The sequence below is a fragment of the Neltuma alba genome, unplaced genomic scaffold (genome assembly GCF_004799145.2).
Source record: "Neltuma alba isolate B1F8T4 unplaced genomic scaffold, ASM479914v2 tig00011475_pilon, whole genome shotgun sequence".
Taxonomy (NCBI): domain Eukaryota; kingdom Viridiplantae; phylum Streptophyta; class Magnoliopsida; order Fabales; family Fabaceae; genus Neltuma; species Neltuma alba.
The window spans coordinates 81,898-98,481 of record NW_021636144.1 but is presented as its reverse complement, the minus strand read 5'-3'; the positions used below and the strand labels follow the sequence as shown (position 1 = coordinate 98,481).

Genomic DNA, 16,584 nt, shown 5'->3' with positions numbered 1-16,584 from the left:
TCATCCAAGAAAAAGGGAGACTTAAGAGGTGGTTTGTGGGAAAGCATTGGGGAAAACGATGGTTAAGAATTTGATGATGAGCGGTAGTCAATTCAAGATTGGAATTTTAGGGATAAATGAGGCCCACCGCCCAAACGGTCCCTTACGGTGAGATTTATGTGTTTTCAAATTTTTTTGGGTCAGAAGAAATTCGTATTATTGATTAGACCAGAGCTTCCGAAAGTTTAATCACAACTAAAAATAATAAGTAAAAATCCATGGACCAACCGCGGAACACAACCAAAAAAATACTCCTCTTATCCTTAATACTCCTCCGGTCCTAAATATAAAACCATTATACCAATATGTATAAAGGCCTTATATTTAGGACCGGAGGAGTATAAGATTTAATTATTGAATTGATCTTAATAATAAATATAAGACTTATTTATCACATTTATTAACTTTTTTTAAATTATCTCTTTTGATATTCCCTTAATCATAATCAAGTAGGATATTGATGGAGGATATTAAAAAAGATAATTATGGTATTCTAAGAAAAATATGTCATATTTCTTCTAATTAACTAACTTACTTAACTTTTTTAATCTAATCAAATTAGTCTTATATTAAGTATAGGAGTATAGAAAAACCAAAACAACTAAACAAAAGAAATTCTGCTTCGAGCTTTGCGCCTTCAGACTGCAGTGACCCAGTTTCTGTGAAGAGAATTCCACCATGAAAGTGGCTCACCATGTTTTATTAATTAAGTTAATTACACAAAATTATCCAGTTTTAAGTTACCCATAAATAATTTTCTGATGTCTAAATTCAGTGGAAACCTCTTACTCAGATCCTTGTTTGATAGAGCAACATGATATACATATATATATATATATATCATTAATAATCAAATATCTTATTGAAGTCCTTTACCAAGAAAAATCTTATTAAAGTCAATTTTATGTATAAATAATCTATTTATAGTTTGAGTTTTATGTGAGTAACACGTAACTCTATGGAGCTCAGATGTGTTTAAGACAAATAATCTAATTATATTCAATTTAATCCGGAAAATAACAGAATAAATTATACAAATCTTATCTTGTTGCATCAATCGATTTGGTCTTTTTTTAATTCCTTGACATTGATCCTTCTTCTACTCTACATGTCTTTGGCATTATATTAGGAGGTCCAGTTTGATGATAGATATCAATAATTTCCTTTGTTTTTTTTTGGACAATTGTGAAGCAAAGTTTAAAACTAAATTGAAAACAAGTTAGACCAGTTGTTAGCATCAAACATTTAATCGGCATAACAGTCGTTCCAAGCGAGATCAAATGTTTAAATCTAGTAAATGGGAAAAAAGATATGAATTACTTAAATAATATCTGAATATGACTTGTTTTGTTAATTAAAAGGTAAACACGAACATGGTATAGGGTTAGAAGTACGATTGAACGCGTAATATTTTACTTGTATAAAATATCTCATGCCAGTAAACTTGAATATCTTTAATTTTATCTTAAAATTTAATAATTTTTTTAATTTTACTCTAATTTAATACATATATTTTTAATAAAATAAAACTCTAAATAGTAATAAATTGGAAGTAAAATTCTAGAGTACAATAAGTTTAATGAAGCAACTTATATTGAAGGAAAAATAATATTACTCCCAATGCTAAATATAAAAATTTATATTGTAAAAACTAGATCTTATATTTATAAATGAGAGTAGAATTATTTGCTTGAATATTTTGAATTTTTATCCTTCCTCATTGATTTTCTTTCTTTTCCTTCTCACACCACAAAGTTGTATACTGCAGAACGAAAAATATTATATAAAAAAAAAGCATCGAATACGAATAACAAATTTAAAGCCTTCACTCCTGAGATTGTCGCCACGTTTTTCTCAAATTTCCCTTTCGTAAAAAAAAGAATCTTAGCTCCTCCCTTATGTCACTTCTAGCTAATTCTCCCTTTTTCTCCCCCGCTAATTCGGTAATTCCATCCTAACATTATTTTATTCCATCCTTTTTTTAACATGAAGTATTTAGAATATCGTAGATGGCAAAAAAAAGAATTGGAATATTGTATTTAATAAACCAATTATGCACGCAGCATCATAAATTTGATCCAAAAATATATGCACCATAGAAAACTATCAATTATCAATAATCAAAACCACTTGATTTTTTCATCATACTGCTAGATTATGAGATCATTTTCGGCATCAAGTTGTAATACAAAATGGTGATGGGATTTAAAAAAAAAAGAGCGATAAAAAAGAAAACGATATAACAAACACATGCCGGACAATGAAAAAGACTTTGACCAAAAAAAGAAAAGCAACGAAAATGACTAACCATCTTCTTCAGTCAGCATCCCTGGCTAACCACCCCCCCCCCCAAAAAAAAACTCAATGCTTAAGACACATTTCCATTTTTTATTTTTTTTAAATCCAGTATCTAAAAAATCATGATCAAATATTTAAATTTCAAAATTATTTACATAATTTCAATAATATCAGAAGTTTAATTCTCAAATATACTGTAAAAAATGCTTTTGAAATTATAATTTTAATCTTACCCTAATACTTCCTAAGATTTTTTTTTATGTTTCGTATGGCTGTCACATGTGGATAAAAAAATCACGTTGAATTTACAGGCAGCTAGTCAGGAGCATGCCACGTGCTACATTACCTCAAGTGGCAGAGATTTCATTGAAAACTCCAATTTTGTGTCATTTCGCGTGACACTGGCTTCTTGCTGGGTTTCCAATGTCAGCCACTCTCAACACCTATTCACTTTTTTTTTTTTTGGTGAAAAAACACCTATTCACTTTGATAAAAACAGTTTTACCAATTTGAGGCGATAAGTGCTCTCGTTTCGGGGAAAAAAAAATCACTAGTTAAAATCTTAAGAACACACTTGCTAGGGATATTTTAATCTCAATAATTTTAACTTAATAAGAATTAGTCTTAAATTCAAAATAACTTAATAAAAATACTTTGAGTTAGGAAAAAACAGTAGGCTCACTAGTCCTATGGCTGTAAAGCATCCACGGTATCGGAATAGTACAGAATAATATACGTATCGGCCTATCATTCTATGAAACATGTACTATCCTTTTAATTAAATTATAATTAAATTACATGATTTAAGAAAATAATTAAAATTAGTTAAAAATAATTAATATGTAGTAAATACAATTTTTTTTTTCAAATACACCGTTATATATAAATGGGTAGATGTGAGAGAATAATAGTAGGATAAATGAAGAAAAAGAATGTATTAAATGTATTAAATTAAGGATAAAATAGTTAATAATATATTAAATGTTCAGACAAACTCAAAAGAAATCTTATAAAAAAAATAAACCTATTCAAAAAATTGAATCTTATAATAAGAGAGGAAGAGAGTATTAGGTAAAGTAATTAATATATAATATGTTAAAAGAAAAATTATGTGGGGTTCGACCGTTTATGAAAGCAGTGAATGCGTTGGGCGAATGTGGTAATATGATTGAAGGCAAGAAGGCAATTTCAAAAGAAAGATGATGATGAGCTGAACTATCATATTGAATGACAATGGGCAAAATTTTCTTAGCATTTGTCCCCCGGCCCCCTCCTTTCTCCAAGTTTTCACTCCTCCGCTTGAAAGCTCCATCCCACACCCTTCCTTTTCGGGAGTGTCTATAAAATATAGAAGTTAGATAAGTAATTTATTTGGATTTTAAGTAATTTTATGATTTTAAATATAAAACTTAATTAATTAATTTAAATAAATTAAATATATTAGTTGAATTAGTTAATATGATATGTTTTTTTATAAAATACTAAAAGCATCTTTCTCAATTCTCCCCCCTCTTCTATTTAATTATTGTTGGGGGAATATTAATAAAGTTAATTTGAAAAAAATTGTTAAAATGTGAAATAGGTCTTATATATAGGATCAAATCAACTTCTTAATTAGCTCATATATATATAAGATTTCAATTCACTTTACCTCTTAAATTTATATTTTTTTTGAATAAAATACTCCTATTGGTTGCACTCCGTAAGAGAGTTTTTATGAAAGGATAGTTACAGTTTTAATGGTACTAGAGGAAAACGAATATATATTTATTATAAATAACTAATTTAATTAATTATTTTAATATCTGCAAATTCATCATTTAGCTTTTAAGTTCTGGAGTGAGTATAATGATGATATTGCCTAATTAAAAATCGTGTTTTTAATTTTGATTTTTTCCGCATGAAATAATGTATGGCTTTTAGTTAAATTTAAATATAATGACAACATATTTTAAAAAATTGATAAAGCGAACATTTGAGTTTGTAAACGTTGATATATTGACATGCAATTTCGTACACGAGACGATCCAAGGACAACGATTCGGCCTATCCATATTACTACCGTGTTTCACAATTGTGGAAAGGACGTTCGTTTAACGTGTTTAAGAATCTTATAAGAATTACGTTATTTAAACCATATATCCACGCCAAAATCCGCTCCAAAGCCGCCAAAATCTAATAATGCACAGTACACAGATAACAATAATAACAAATGAAACAGCTTGTATGTATAAGTCAATTACTCCCTCCGTTCCTTATTATAAGAGACAAATAACCGAAATACGTTGATCAAAAAAACAGTTAAAATTAGTTAAGAACAATTAATGTGTAAAAAGTATAATTTTTTTCCAAAAATACCCTCATTAATAAGGAGAGAGAGTATGAGAGAGAAAATTAAATTATTCAAAGAAAGAGAAGTGGGAGGGAGAGAGAGTGTGAGTTGGAGATAATAAATATGGGTAAAATAGTAAATCAACACAAAAAAGTAGAGACAACTTGTAAGTGTCTCTTATATATAGGAACATGCCATAAGCATCAAATGTCTCTTATAATAAGGAACGGAGGGAGTATAAATTTGTACTTCTTGGAAACATAATCTCCAGCCTCCTTTGCTTAATATAAAAGCTAATTTGGCAACAAATTAATTTTAAATAGGAGATTTCAATTCACTTTGTCTCTTATATTTGTCTATTTTTTTAAAGATAGTATTTATAATAGTTGTATTTGTTAAAAGTTTTATCAAATGGTAGTTTTAATTAATATACATGATTAGTAAAGGTATTTTAAGGAAAAAACTCTTATTTATTATAGATAACCAACTTGTAACTTTCTTAATCTACTCTAACTAGTTAAATGGCTCTTATACTACTTGTTGTCTTTAATATAAGAGCTAGTTGACTAATTTGAGTAAATTAAAAAAATCAGTTAAGTTAGTTATTTGTAATAAATAGATAGTATTTTTCTTAAAATATTTTCACTAATCAAATATATTAACTACAACTACTAGTATTATAAGGACTATCTTAAAAAAATAGATAAATATAAAAAATAAAATGAATTAGAGTATTATATTTAAAACCAAAATAAAAATTAAATGAGCTATTATATTAAACTTCGGAGGTAGTATTTTATAAAGACAGCTACATTTCATATACTCCTCCGATCCTAAATATAAAATTTTTATACTAGTATGTACAAGGGTTTTATATTTAGGACAAGAAGAATATGTTTCCACAAGAGAGTTTCCAAAAAGAAAAGGGCTATACTGCAGGAAAAAACCCAAAATGTAACGACGTCGTTTCATGTTCCGGCCCAAAGTACCCGATCCCGAGTGTTTTTTGGGCCTAAACCCGATGCGGAGTTTGACCTGTTGGTCTTGGCGCGTTTACGCTGCAAATGAAAATCGCGAAGTAACGAGCTGAGGGGAATTCGGGGGAATGGTAATGGAATTGCTCAAATTGTCCAAGTTCAAGCTCCAACTTCGAGCTCTTGTCACTGAAGTTCGGGAGCTCAGAGTAAAAATTTCTTTGCCCGCTATTTTCTGTGTTCTAAGCGCAGTAGATCGGTAATAACTTGATAGTTTTTCAGGAAAGGGAACGCACAACGGCCGAACAACACCAACACGGAATTGAGGTTTTCATTTCGATATGATTGGTTATTTTTGGCCGTTTTTTATTTTCTGTTGGTCTGATTGTGACATTGAGAGTAAAAACAGAAGCATAAACAAAGCGAGGAAGAGCATAACAGAAAAATACAGGACCTGCAAGCCGAGTTAGCTTCAGTCAAAGAAGAGTGCCAGAAACTCGAAGGAGGGTGCGTTTTTCCCATTTTGTTTCAATCAAAAATTCCAATTAACGTGATTGTTCGCTGGAGTTATATTCTATCAGCTGCTACTTGCTAATGCGGAGTTTTAAAATGTAACATTATAACTGCAGGTGAATTATCTTCAGAACGACAATGCTTTGCTTGAAATCCAGCAAAAAGAGTTGAAGGATACCATACAAAGCCTACTTTTGTCCAGGGAAAATTTCATGCATGCTTACGAGGTTCGTATATGGTAATTTTTCAAACACGAACGGGATTAATTTTATTGCTGGTATCTGATTTTATTTTTTAATGTCATGCCCGATACCATTTCCCTGTTCTTTGTTAAACAATGATACTATTAAGCGTTAGTATTCCACAATGAAGGCTAACACTTAAGCAACAGCAACAAAAATGACTGTCGTAATGAATTGCATGCTACCAGGGGGGAAGCTTAATTGCACAATTGGTTTTCTCAATTTAGTTATTTTTCTACTCTGCTGTTGTGCAGGAAACCACTTCTGAAATGCGACGTTCAATTGAAACCAAAGATAGAAAGCTCAACGTTCTTTCTGAGAAGATAAACGCCCACCTCTTGTTATTCAATTCAATAGAGAAGGAGGTGTTTTCTATCAAGCAAATTGTTGATAACGTCCACAGCCTTGTCAATGAAAAAGAGAAAATAGGCAAGTGGCTTTCCAAACTCTTATTCAGAAGCCTTCTCATTTAAGGGCACTCAGACAAATTATAGTTTCACTGCCTATTGACATTTTTTATGTTTCCTGCATTTAGTGGCTGAGTTGAGAAACAAAATGGATCAAATCTCCACATTTGAAAAAGCATTTGTAGGTAATTTAAATTTTTACCCACCCATCTTAATATGTGGAATGTTGAGTGTGTATACATAATATTTGTTTATTAAGACAAGAAAAGAAAATAATTGTTTATGCATATTGAATTAATAAAACTAACATATATAGTGTCCAATCATACCTTGAATAGGACTGCTTCGAATAGGAGGACACCTGTGCGCAATTCAAAAAGAAAACTAGCAGATACATTAGCTGTTTTTTATTAGCTGAAAAATTGAATTTTCCCAGAGAATATCACCGACTCGAGAAATAAACTGGAAAAGATTGAAGATGAGTTGAGAAGAAAGGATAAATTCATCTCAGAGTTAGAAGCAAAGCTAGATGCAGAAAAACTCAGCAACAATAGCCCACCTCAAATTGAAGATATATCCTTACCAGCAAGGAATGACAATCGGAACCAAACACCAGAAAAATAATATGCACTTTTGTCCGCGTATTTTAAAGTTTTGTCTTAACAAGCCTCACCTTCAGAAAACTTTATCAGTAAAGGACGTGATGATACAGAACTTAATTTCAGATAAAGAGGTTCCGCATTCAGTTTTCTCAATATTATATTTTGAAGTTGTCAATCCTGGAGATTTTCCTACTTCTCTGAACATACTTTGTTCACAGGCATTGCAGTATGAAGTTGGAAGTTTAAGATTCGTCCTACAGAAGATTAACGCCACTGTCAGAAATATGAATGAGGAGGTAATATAATTCAAAGTTACTTTGGTACAAAATTTTGATTGTTCAGATTCGTTTCTCATTAAGGATTTCATGAAGCATTTCAAGTTGCGCATTTAATTATTATGCCCTTAAATTACGTCTATTTAGAGTATTTTACAAATGTGTCCTGAGGACAATTGTGTTCCGGGAAATTATGGCGCTGGAAATAAATCTTTATCCCTACTCAATTTTTGGACCTAGCACTTAGAGAAAAATGTATACTCAAACAAGTAGCTGTTATGGCCCTAAAAGGAAAATGTAGTTGTAAAATTCTTCTTGTGCTTTATAGAGTGACATAGTGTCCTTGGCTGCATAGTTACCAGATAAGTATTTTGATTTTACTATAAAGTTTTTACTTCATTCCCTCTAGATATCGTTACTTCCAATGAGTTCTTAAGCACAATGCTTATTTCTACGCTAGGACAAAAGTTTATTCTGTTCAATATTGCAACATAATGAAGCGTCTGGAATGGATATGAAGGTTGAAGAAAACAGGTAAAGACAATTTTTGGCTCGTAACAGCTAATTTATTTTGAGTTTGCATTTTAAGCTTTAGATTCAAATTTACTCGCAAGGCCTATAAGCCTGCGTGGCCAAAATTTGGACCCACCGTATCATGTACTGAAATTTCAGTCTAATATGAACAAGCGGGGCATGGTTTTCATTGGTATATCCTGTACATAGCTTGCGTTATTTTGAGGGCGTCAATGGACCTGGAACTTAGATCCGATTCCAGTCTTCACAATGAGCAAATGCATCTTCCTTATATGCTTTACCTGTCTTTTAGCTTTGATATATTGTAAATAATTTGTAGAAAATAAATATTTGGAATATTGATGTATACTTATAAATAACAATTCACGTCATAAATTAGTTTAATATGTCCAGAGTTATTGATTATTAAGAGACAATTCATTGGTCATTGTGTGAGAATTGACGTATAGTTTGCGCAAGAAACAAGAGATGACATGGCTCTAAAGCTATGGATAAGTAGAATCAATTGTTACATTCTTCTCACGTGGAAATTCCTTTCCAAGGATGGAAGATGTAGCTCAAGACGAAGAAGAGAATGATCAAGAACCCGTGGAATCACCCTCTTAAATACAGGTTTGATATGTATGTGCTTTTCCTCTCTGAATTCTAGCATAGTCGTCGGAGGTTAACATTTCAAGTTATCTACAGAAATCTATGTGATTTACCATCCATTTGAATGGCAGATGTATGCATAAGAAACACTTCCTTACTTCCTTTGAACTATGGCGGTCAGAGTACATAATTTATCCTTCAAAGTGAAATATTCAATTCTTCTGGGGTTGCATTTTTTGCGTTTGGCTGGTTCAGCTTCAGATATACTGAATTGACATTTGTCAGCAAATTTTTGTTATTTTAGCTATTTATGTGAGATTCGTCAAATATTCTTCCTAGTATGATTTTAAAAATGTATTCAAGATTGTCGATTGATTTTGATGTCAGATCAGTTGACCAGAGCGATTGAAGGAAAGAAATTCTTTTCTTGAACAGCATGCAGGTAAATGAGATGCCAAAAGTTCCTTGAATAATTTAACGGGAATGCAAAAAATGTTGAGGCTGAAGTTCAACTCTTTGCAAAAAGGAAATAAGTTGGCCTTTGCGAAAACAAAAAAGAAAGTTAGCCGCAGAATTGAAATATTGCATAGCAATCCAAGTTTTGTTTGGACACACTTGACTGGGGGAGCCGTCTGAGATTTAAGATCTATGTTTGAAATCTCTTGCAAATACTGCCAATTGCTTCCAAAGAATAGAAAACCCATACAAGTACGTGAAGTCTACCCACGTGATTCATCAGACCCCGCAAAATAAAGCATGATCCCATCCCCCAATTTGATTAGTTTCTGGAAAGTTTGACAAATTTGCTGCGCTGGAGGTGATTTATGCCATAAATTTTTAAATATCTGTATACTCCCTCTGCTCCCATTTATAAACTACTTTTAATATTTTTATTGGAACCAAGACAATTTTTTAAATCAAGGAAATCACTAAACATTTAAGAAGTTTTCTAACTTGCCCTTATTGAAAGATATAATTTGATTTTGAATATATGGTCTGTTTCTCTTGTTTCTTATATTAACTATTTTTTATAATCTTCTATTTATTGTGGCACACTGGCACTTTTATTTTTCTATATCAACTTCGTAGATGTAAGAGGAGAAAATTGTAATAAATAATTAATGTGCTATTTAATGGAAAGGAGTACAATACTTCTTTTTAGATGTTACTGCTCTTAGACGTTGAAGAGGAGCATTAGCTAGGTTTTCCTTTTAGTTCTTTTTTTTTATTTTTTATAGCCTTTGGTTTTTGTTGGGAAATGCAGGTTCTTCGTTCCCGTCTGTATTCAAAAAAAGAATTTATTACTATAATCCTAAATATAAAATCTATTTTATAATATAAATTATCCTATAAAATAAGTCTTATATTTAAAACCAGAGTATTTTTTTTTTACATGTTATCAAACTAAATTTGTATCTTGAACGAAGTGAGTTGAGGGGGAAGAAGAGAAAAGAGTGGATCAGAGGAGTAGGAGGGAGGGAGGGAGTGATAAATGATTTTATAGGTGTGTAAAAAATATGTTTAATTTGATAGTATATATTCTTCTAGTTCTATTTATATGATAGAGAGAGAGAATAAATTTTTTTTTATCATATTTACAAGGTAGAAAGAAATTTTTCAAATGAATATACAATTCTACTTATCATTTATTATTGTATTGACTTTATTCTTATATGATATAATGTATATTAAATAGGGATAAGGTTAAAAAGTTATTAAACTTTAAAGTAGAGTTAATAAAATTTAATATTTTTCTTAATTTATATAAAATATATTGAAAACAAAAATGACTTACTAAATAGGATTGGATAAGTATATCTGTGGGGAATCTAAAGAAAATCATAGATGGAGAGAAAATTTAAAGCCCTATATGGGGTGATCAAGATGGTTGTCTGGTTGACCGCTTTGAGCACTGCAATTAAAGAGGACAGCAAAGCGTGGAGTTAAATAAATGAAAGTGAGGTGGCCACATTCAAAGGAAAACTTTGGGTATAGTGAAGAGGAAAGCAATGATGAGTCTTCCCAGGCTTCCTATTAATCAAATGATGAGTTTTGAATTTGGTTTTGGACTTCAGAATTTAATGCTGGTCAGAACCTTACCAAAAAATAAAACGTCCCCCTCCGATCTCTCATGGTTATTCTAGTTTGCAGATTCTCCTCTCATCGGCCCATTTATTACTGCTCCCTCCTACTATTTTTCTATGCCGAATTACTTGTCCGAAAATTTAATTTATTTTTTTTTAAATTTTTAGTCCTATAATTACTCTTCTGTTCTTATTTATAAGTTATTTTTAACATGTTTCACATAGATAAAAAAAAGCTTAAATTTTATTAATTCTCATTTAAAATTCAACAACTTTCTAACTTTATCTCTATTTAATATATATTGTACCTCATGCAAACAAAGTCAACATAATAATAAATGAAGGGTAAAATTATATATCTATGCAAAAAAATTCTTTCAGTGTCCTATAAATAGGACCAAAAAATATCTTTTCTCTTTGCCCTATAAATAGAATTAGAGGAGTATATGTTATTCTTATCTCTTTTTTCAATTAATTTTTTATAAGATAATACTTACATCAAGTTTCTTATATTTATTATATCAAATTCTTCAATCATACATGATTATGTGTCCTATTTTTAAATATTATTTAATACTTATTCGGTCCTAAATATAAAACCCACTTTGTAGTGTAATTTACACTACAAAATGAGTTTTATATTTAACACCAGAGGAGTAATATTTAATTATAAATTCACATGAAACAAAAAATGACACGATCATGTATTATCGGAGAACTTGACATAATAAATATAATGAATTTCACCTAATTAAGCGTTTTCCTTTTTTATGTGTTTTTCTATTCATTTTTCCTCTCCCATTCGTCGTCTCTCTAGCTATGAACAATAGTATATTTAGAAAAATTACCTTTTTACATTAAAAATTATTTGTAATAGTTATATGTATAACAGGGGGAGTTATTTTTTCCCCCCAATTTCATTCATTCTTCCCTTTTCATATCACAAGACGTGGGGCTCCTTAAATGGGCATCAGTTGCCTAACTTTACCAAAGTAGATTGATATAGAAGTTTGAAGGAAGCCACACTTTCTCCCAAAGACAGCGTTGTGTTGTGACTTGTGCGCTGTGAATGTCAAAACACGCAATCTTTGAGCTCCACTGAATGAAACAAAAGAAAATATTTTTTTAAAGTTTAATAAAAGAATTATGATAAAATCTTAAGAAATAAATATATTAACCAAAAAATTTTGTAACAACAACTGAGTAGTTTGTAATAATTAGTTCCAGTATAAAAAATGATAATAAATTCTAATTCCTTATTTGTTATTAAAACTTTTTTTATCATCATATTTTTCTTGAAACCTCGCAGTGATTCTCCTAAATTTAATTTAATTATAACTGGGTTTTAAAGAATTTCCATAAAATAACTTATAAATATTAATTCATATAAGTGTAAATATGAAAGTGTCGATTACATGGTAATACAAGACCTAAATATCTGGTTTAAAACTGAGATTTATATATTTGCCATTATCTTTTCTTTTTTTTTTTTGCCAGCAGCTATTATCTTTACTTATACTTACAGCGTCTATTTTAACAATTTTTTATCTAGTTGTTATCTGGTCTTTCAAGATCTAACTGTCACACGGTAAAAGAAATTGGGAGAATCACAATTAAGTCTTAGATAAGGAACAAAATTATTTTCTTGGTCGTATTCACATGTGAAATTTCTGCATTTACATGTAGCTAAGGCCTATGGATAATTAAATATTTTCATTCGTGATCCCACAAGCACAACGCTGCTGTAGAGGAAAAATGATTTGGGCCTGGTCCGGTTTATTAAATAAAATATCAGAAGTTCTATTTTAAATATATTTTAAAAATGCTCTTCCGACAACATAGAGATTAGTTACTTTTTTTTCCCTACGTATAACTATTCTCCTATTGAAGTTAATTATATTCAAAACAATGTCGAGTATTAAATATGGATACTTCTGTAAATAGAGATTCAAACCTTAATTCATCTTTTTTAGGAACTAACTCTTTTCACTATATTCAATTCTAGCGGATGTAAAGATTAGTTATGTAGTTGAATAGGAAGTGGACAAAATGATTTGTTTAAAGCTTGCATCCAAAAATCAGGGTGAAGTTTAGGATAATAAAGAACCTATGTGATTTGTCTTGATGCTAATCAAATTTATTCCCACAACATCATGATTCAGTTACCAACTAATATAAATACAATAATGGATTTGGCTTTCTTTTGTTTGATTAGTTGGCAGGGGCAAGATTTTGCTTTATGGATTGGTTTTAATGATTGTGCAATGGACTTTAGTTTCTTTCCCCATAAAAGATTTGCGTATATTTCATTGCACATCTTTAATGGGTCCCAGCCAATGATATCTTTGAAAAACTCCTAACGCGCTTCATTGGTAACTAGTGTGTTTGGATGAAACCAAACCGTGGTTTGGAAAAGTGATTCTGGAGAATAGATTCTGAGGAAAATAGATTCTGTGAAGAATATATTTTGTAAAAAAGTGATTTTGAGAAGTGAGAGTGTTTGGATAGTTGTTATCAAAAGCACTTTTTATATATACAAATTACTAAAAAAAAAGACATAAGTTAATATGATAATTACAGAAAAAATAGATTTTATGATATATTTTAATTTGAAGGAATAAAATTATTAATAATATATTTTTTACCAACATAATTAATAATACATAAGATAATATAATTAATAAATAATTAATGTTTATATATATTTATAAAATATAAGATTAAATATATTTATAAAAAAATATGTTTATAAAAAAATAACAAGATACATATCATATAAGCCCTCACACTCTCCCTTTTTTCTCCAAAAGCAAAAAAATTTTACTTTTTCCAAAACCATGGTTTTGACCCAAAACCATGGTTTTGGTTTTTGGAGGGGGTGTTTGGGTAGATTATTTCCCAAACCATGGTTTGGATCCCCAAACCATGGTTTGGGGTATCACCCAAACACACCTTTGGGATAAGGTTTAAAACCTATTAACTTTATCTATGAACTAGCTAATATTTCAGGTTGTCGACTTTCTATTACTACCTTCTGTCCGAATTATGAGAATTAGTTGATTAATTTGAAAAGATTAAGAAAGTAAGTTAAGTTAGTTATTTATAATAAATAAATATTGTCTTTCCTAAAATATTCTTGTTAATCAAGGGTGTTGGTTAGAACTATTATTATTAGAAGGACAATGTTAGAAAAAAAATACATAAATACTACCTCTGGTCCTAATTATAAGAGTTAGCTGACTAATTTGAGAAGATTAAGGAAAAAAGTTAAGCTAGTTATTTGTAATAAATAAGTGTTGTTTTTCTTAAAATATTTTTACTAATCAAGTATATTAGCTAGAACTATCATTGTTAGAAGGACTATCTTGGAAAAAATGTATAAATATTAGAGACAAAGTGGATTGAGATTTTATATTTAGGATTAAAATAAAGTCAAACAATATTTTATATTAAGGACCGATGCTACTATTAAATTTAACATTTGAAAAGTCCAAAAGGTATGTTTAGAAAATATAAACCGACACTAGTTAAGCGTAATATGAAAAAATGTAACAAATATCCAATATGATATCTTATAAATAATTAAAAATAAAAAAATCTCTCATCCAAATATATTATAAAAAAGATAATACTTACATCAAGTTACTTATATCTATTTTGTCAAGTTCACTAATCACATATAACTATGTGTCTTATTTTTTAAATATTAACATTTAACAGCATTTAAGTATAAATCTACATGAAATTAAAAAAGGACACATCATCATGCATGATTAGAGAATTTGATAAAATGAATATTAAGAAAATTGACCCAAGTTTTTTCCTTATAAAAAAGCAGATACAGTGTTATGGAAAACTAAAGTAGTAACTTATTAGTTATGGACGTGAAAATCATTTAATTGATTTTTATTAATTTTTTTTAAGTTTCATTTTTAAATACTAATATTTTATGAGTTATGTATTTCTTTTTCAAAAATAATTGGAGATCCCCATGCATTAATTTTTGGAACTCCCTGAATTTAAAAATAAGAAAAAGTCAAGATTGTTTCAATTACTTGTCCAAGGAAGTTAGTTTTATAATATTAGTTTTTGGGTCCCTAAAAAATGTACACACACAAACACATATTTAATTTGTTTTGTGAACCACATGCATTGCCTATATCTAATGAGTAATGAGAATACTTATAGCCGAAGAGGTAGCCTCTCTGGACCTTCTTTTATTATTATTATTGTTATTGTTGTTGTTGTTATTATTATTATTATTGGTGGAGTACATCAAATAATTAACGTTGCTTCCCCACACAATAATCAGCGCAACAATAAAATCAATTTAATTATAGTTATTATGTCCATTCACTCCCGGTGGTTACTTGTCCATTCAAAATTTGACCACAACCCTTGTATGTTCTGTACTAATCATTTAAGCATTACTGAATTATTTCATCCTTGTCTTTTATCTATTTCACCTCATCCACATTGATAAGAACAAGATAATTTTACGAGAGATTTAACTTTTAAAAAATATACATACATACTTCACCATCGTCTGATGATCAGGGACAAAAATTATGGAAAATCTTGATTTAGTCACTTTCATTGATTTGTCTTGGGACTGTTTCTTCACAGTTCACAGTTCCTGTGCATTGACCAAGTCACGAACTGGTTTGATCTAGGAGAATATATAATAATAATAATAATAATAATAATAATAATAATAATTGTGAAACCAATATTTAAAGATCCAATATATAATTATATGTATAAACTCAGTTTTACCCAGCAAGTGAAAAACAGAAACCAGAGACTGTATTGACATGTTTGGCGCATTTAATATTCTTCCTTGTCTGTGAGGAAGAAGAAGAAGACAGTCAAACCCTCCATAAATTCTGTCTTGTTTACTTGTACTGTTGCCTTCTTCTGGACTGACTTTTTATTCTTCACTGTTTTTACCTCTTCTTCAAATATTCTTCTTATTATCTTAACCTCTCATTATTCTTTTCAAACATGTTTTTTATATTCTAAGCATATACGCTTCTAGAGAGCCGAAAAATTACCCTTTTTTTTAAATGAAAGGTCAATTGCGTTTGTATTTGGTAGCTGAGGCAATTAATATATCGAATATGTTTGTGCTTTCAGTATCTGAAATGCGTTAGCTTTGCAAGGTTCTTCTTCTTGTTGTCTCCCAGTTTGATGAATTCAAAAAATAGATTAAATAATCAAACCTCTTTGATGTAAAATATATATATATATATATATAAATGGATCTTACAAAGTAATTTGTATTTATTTTTAAAATTTATATAAGTACTATCTTCAATTCTTAATATAAGAGCTTGTTTGACTTTTATTTTGGTTCTAATAATAAAACTCTAATTTATTTTTTCCGAAAGCAGTTTTTGTAATAATGATAGTTTTAGCTAATACACCTGATTAGCAAGAATATGTTAGAAAAGACAATACCTATTTATTACAAATAATTAGCTTAATTAGTTTCTTTAATCTACTCAAATTAGTCAACTAGCTCTTATATTAAAGAGTGAAGGTAGTATTTAATAAAAAAGGAATATATTCTTTCGCTATGATTTCTTGTCATCTTATTTATTTCTTTAGTTAAAAATATTTTTATTAATTCTGATACTTTTGCCTTTAATTTTAAACTACTTTCTTACATATTTTCTAATGAAAAGTATTTT

At 29.5% G+C, this 16,584-nt stretch overlaps 1 protein-coding gene across 1 annotated transcript; it reads left to right on the top strand.

The window, feature by feature from the left end:
• The first annotated feature begins 5,772 nt into the window (after window positions 1-5,772).
• Window positions 5,773-9,110, top strand: LOC114713810 (chromosome partition protein Smc). The gene is made up of 11 exons (XM_028898486.1): window positions 5,773-5,852; window positions 5,926-5,970; window positions 6,053-6,154; window positions 6,273-6,383; window positions 6,653-6,827; window positions 6,934-6,990; window positions 7,242-7,378; window positions 7,479-7,538; window positions 7,626-7,703; window positions 8,143-8,216; window positions 8,759-9,110. Exons 1-11 carry the CDS (start codon window positions 5,775-5,777, stop codon window positions 8,820-8,822), a joined length of 981 nt encoding a protein of 326 aa, XP_028754319.1. The 5' UTR covers window positions 5,773-5,774; the 3' UTR covers window positions 8,823-9,110.
• The last annotated feature ends 7,474 nt before the right edge of the window (window positions 9,111-16,584 follow it).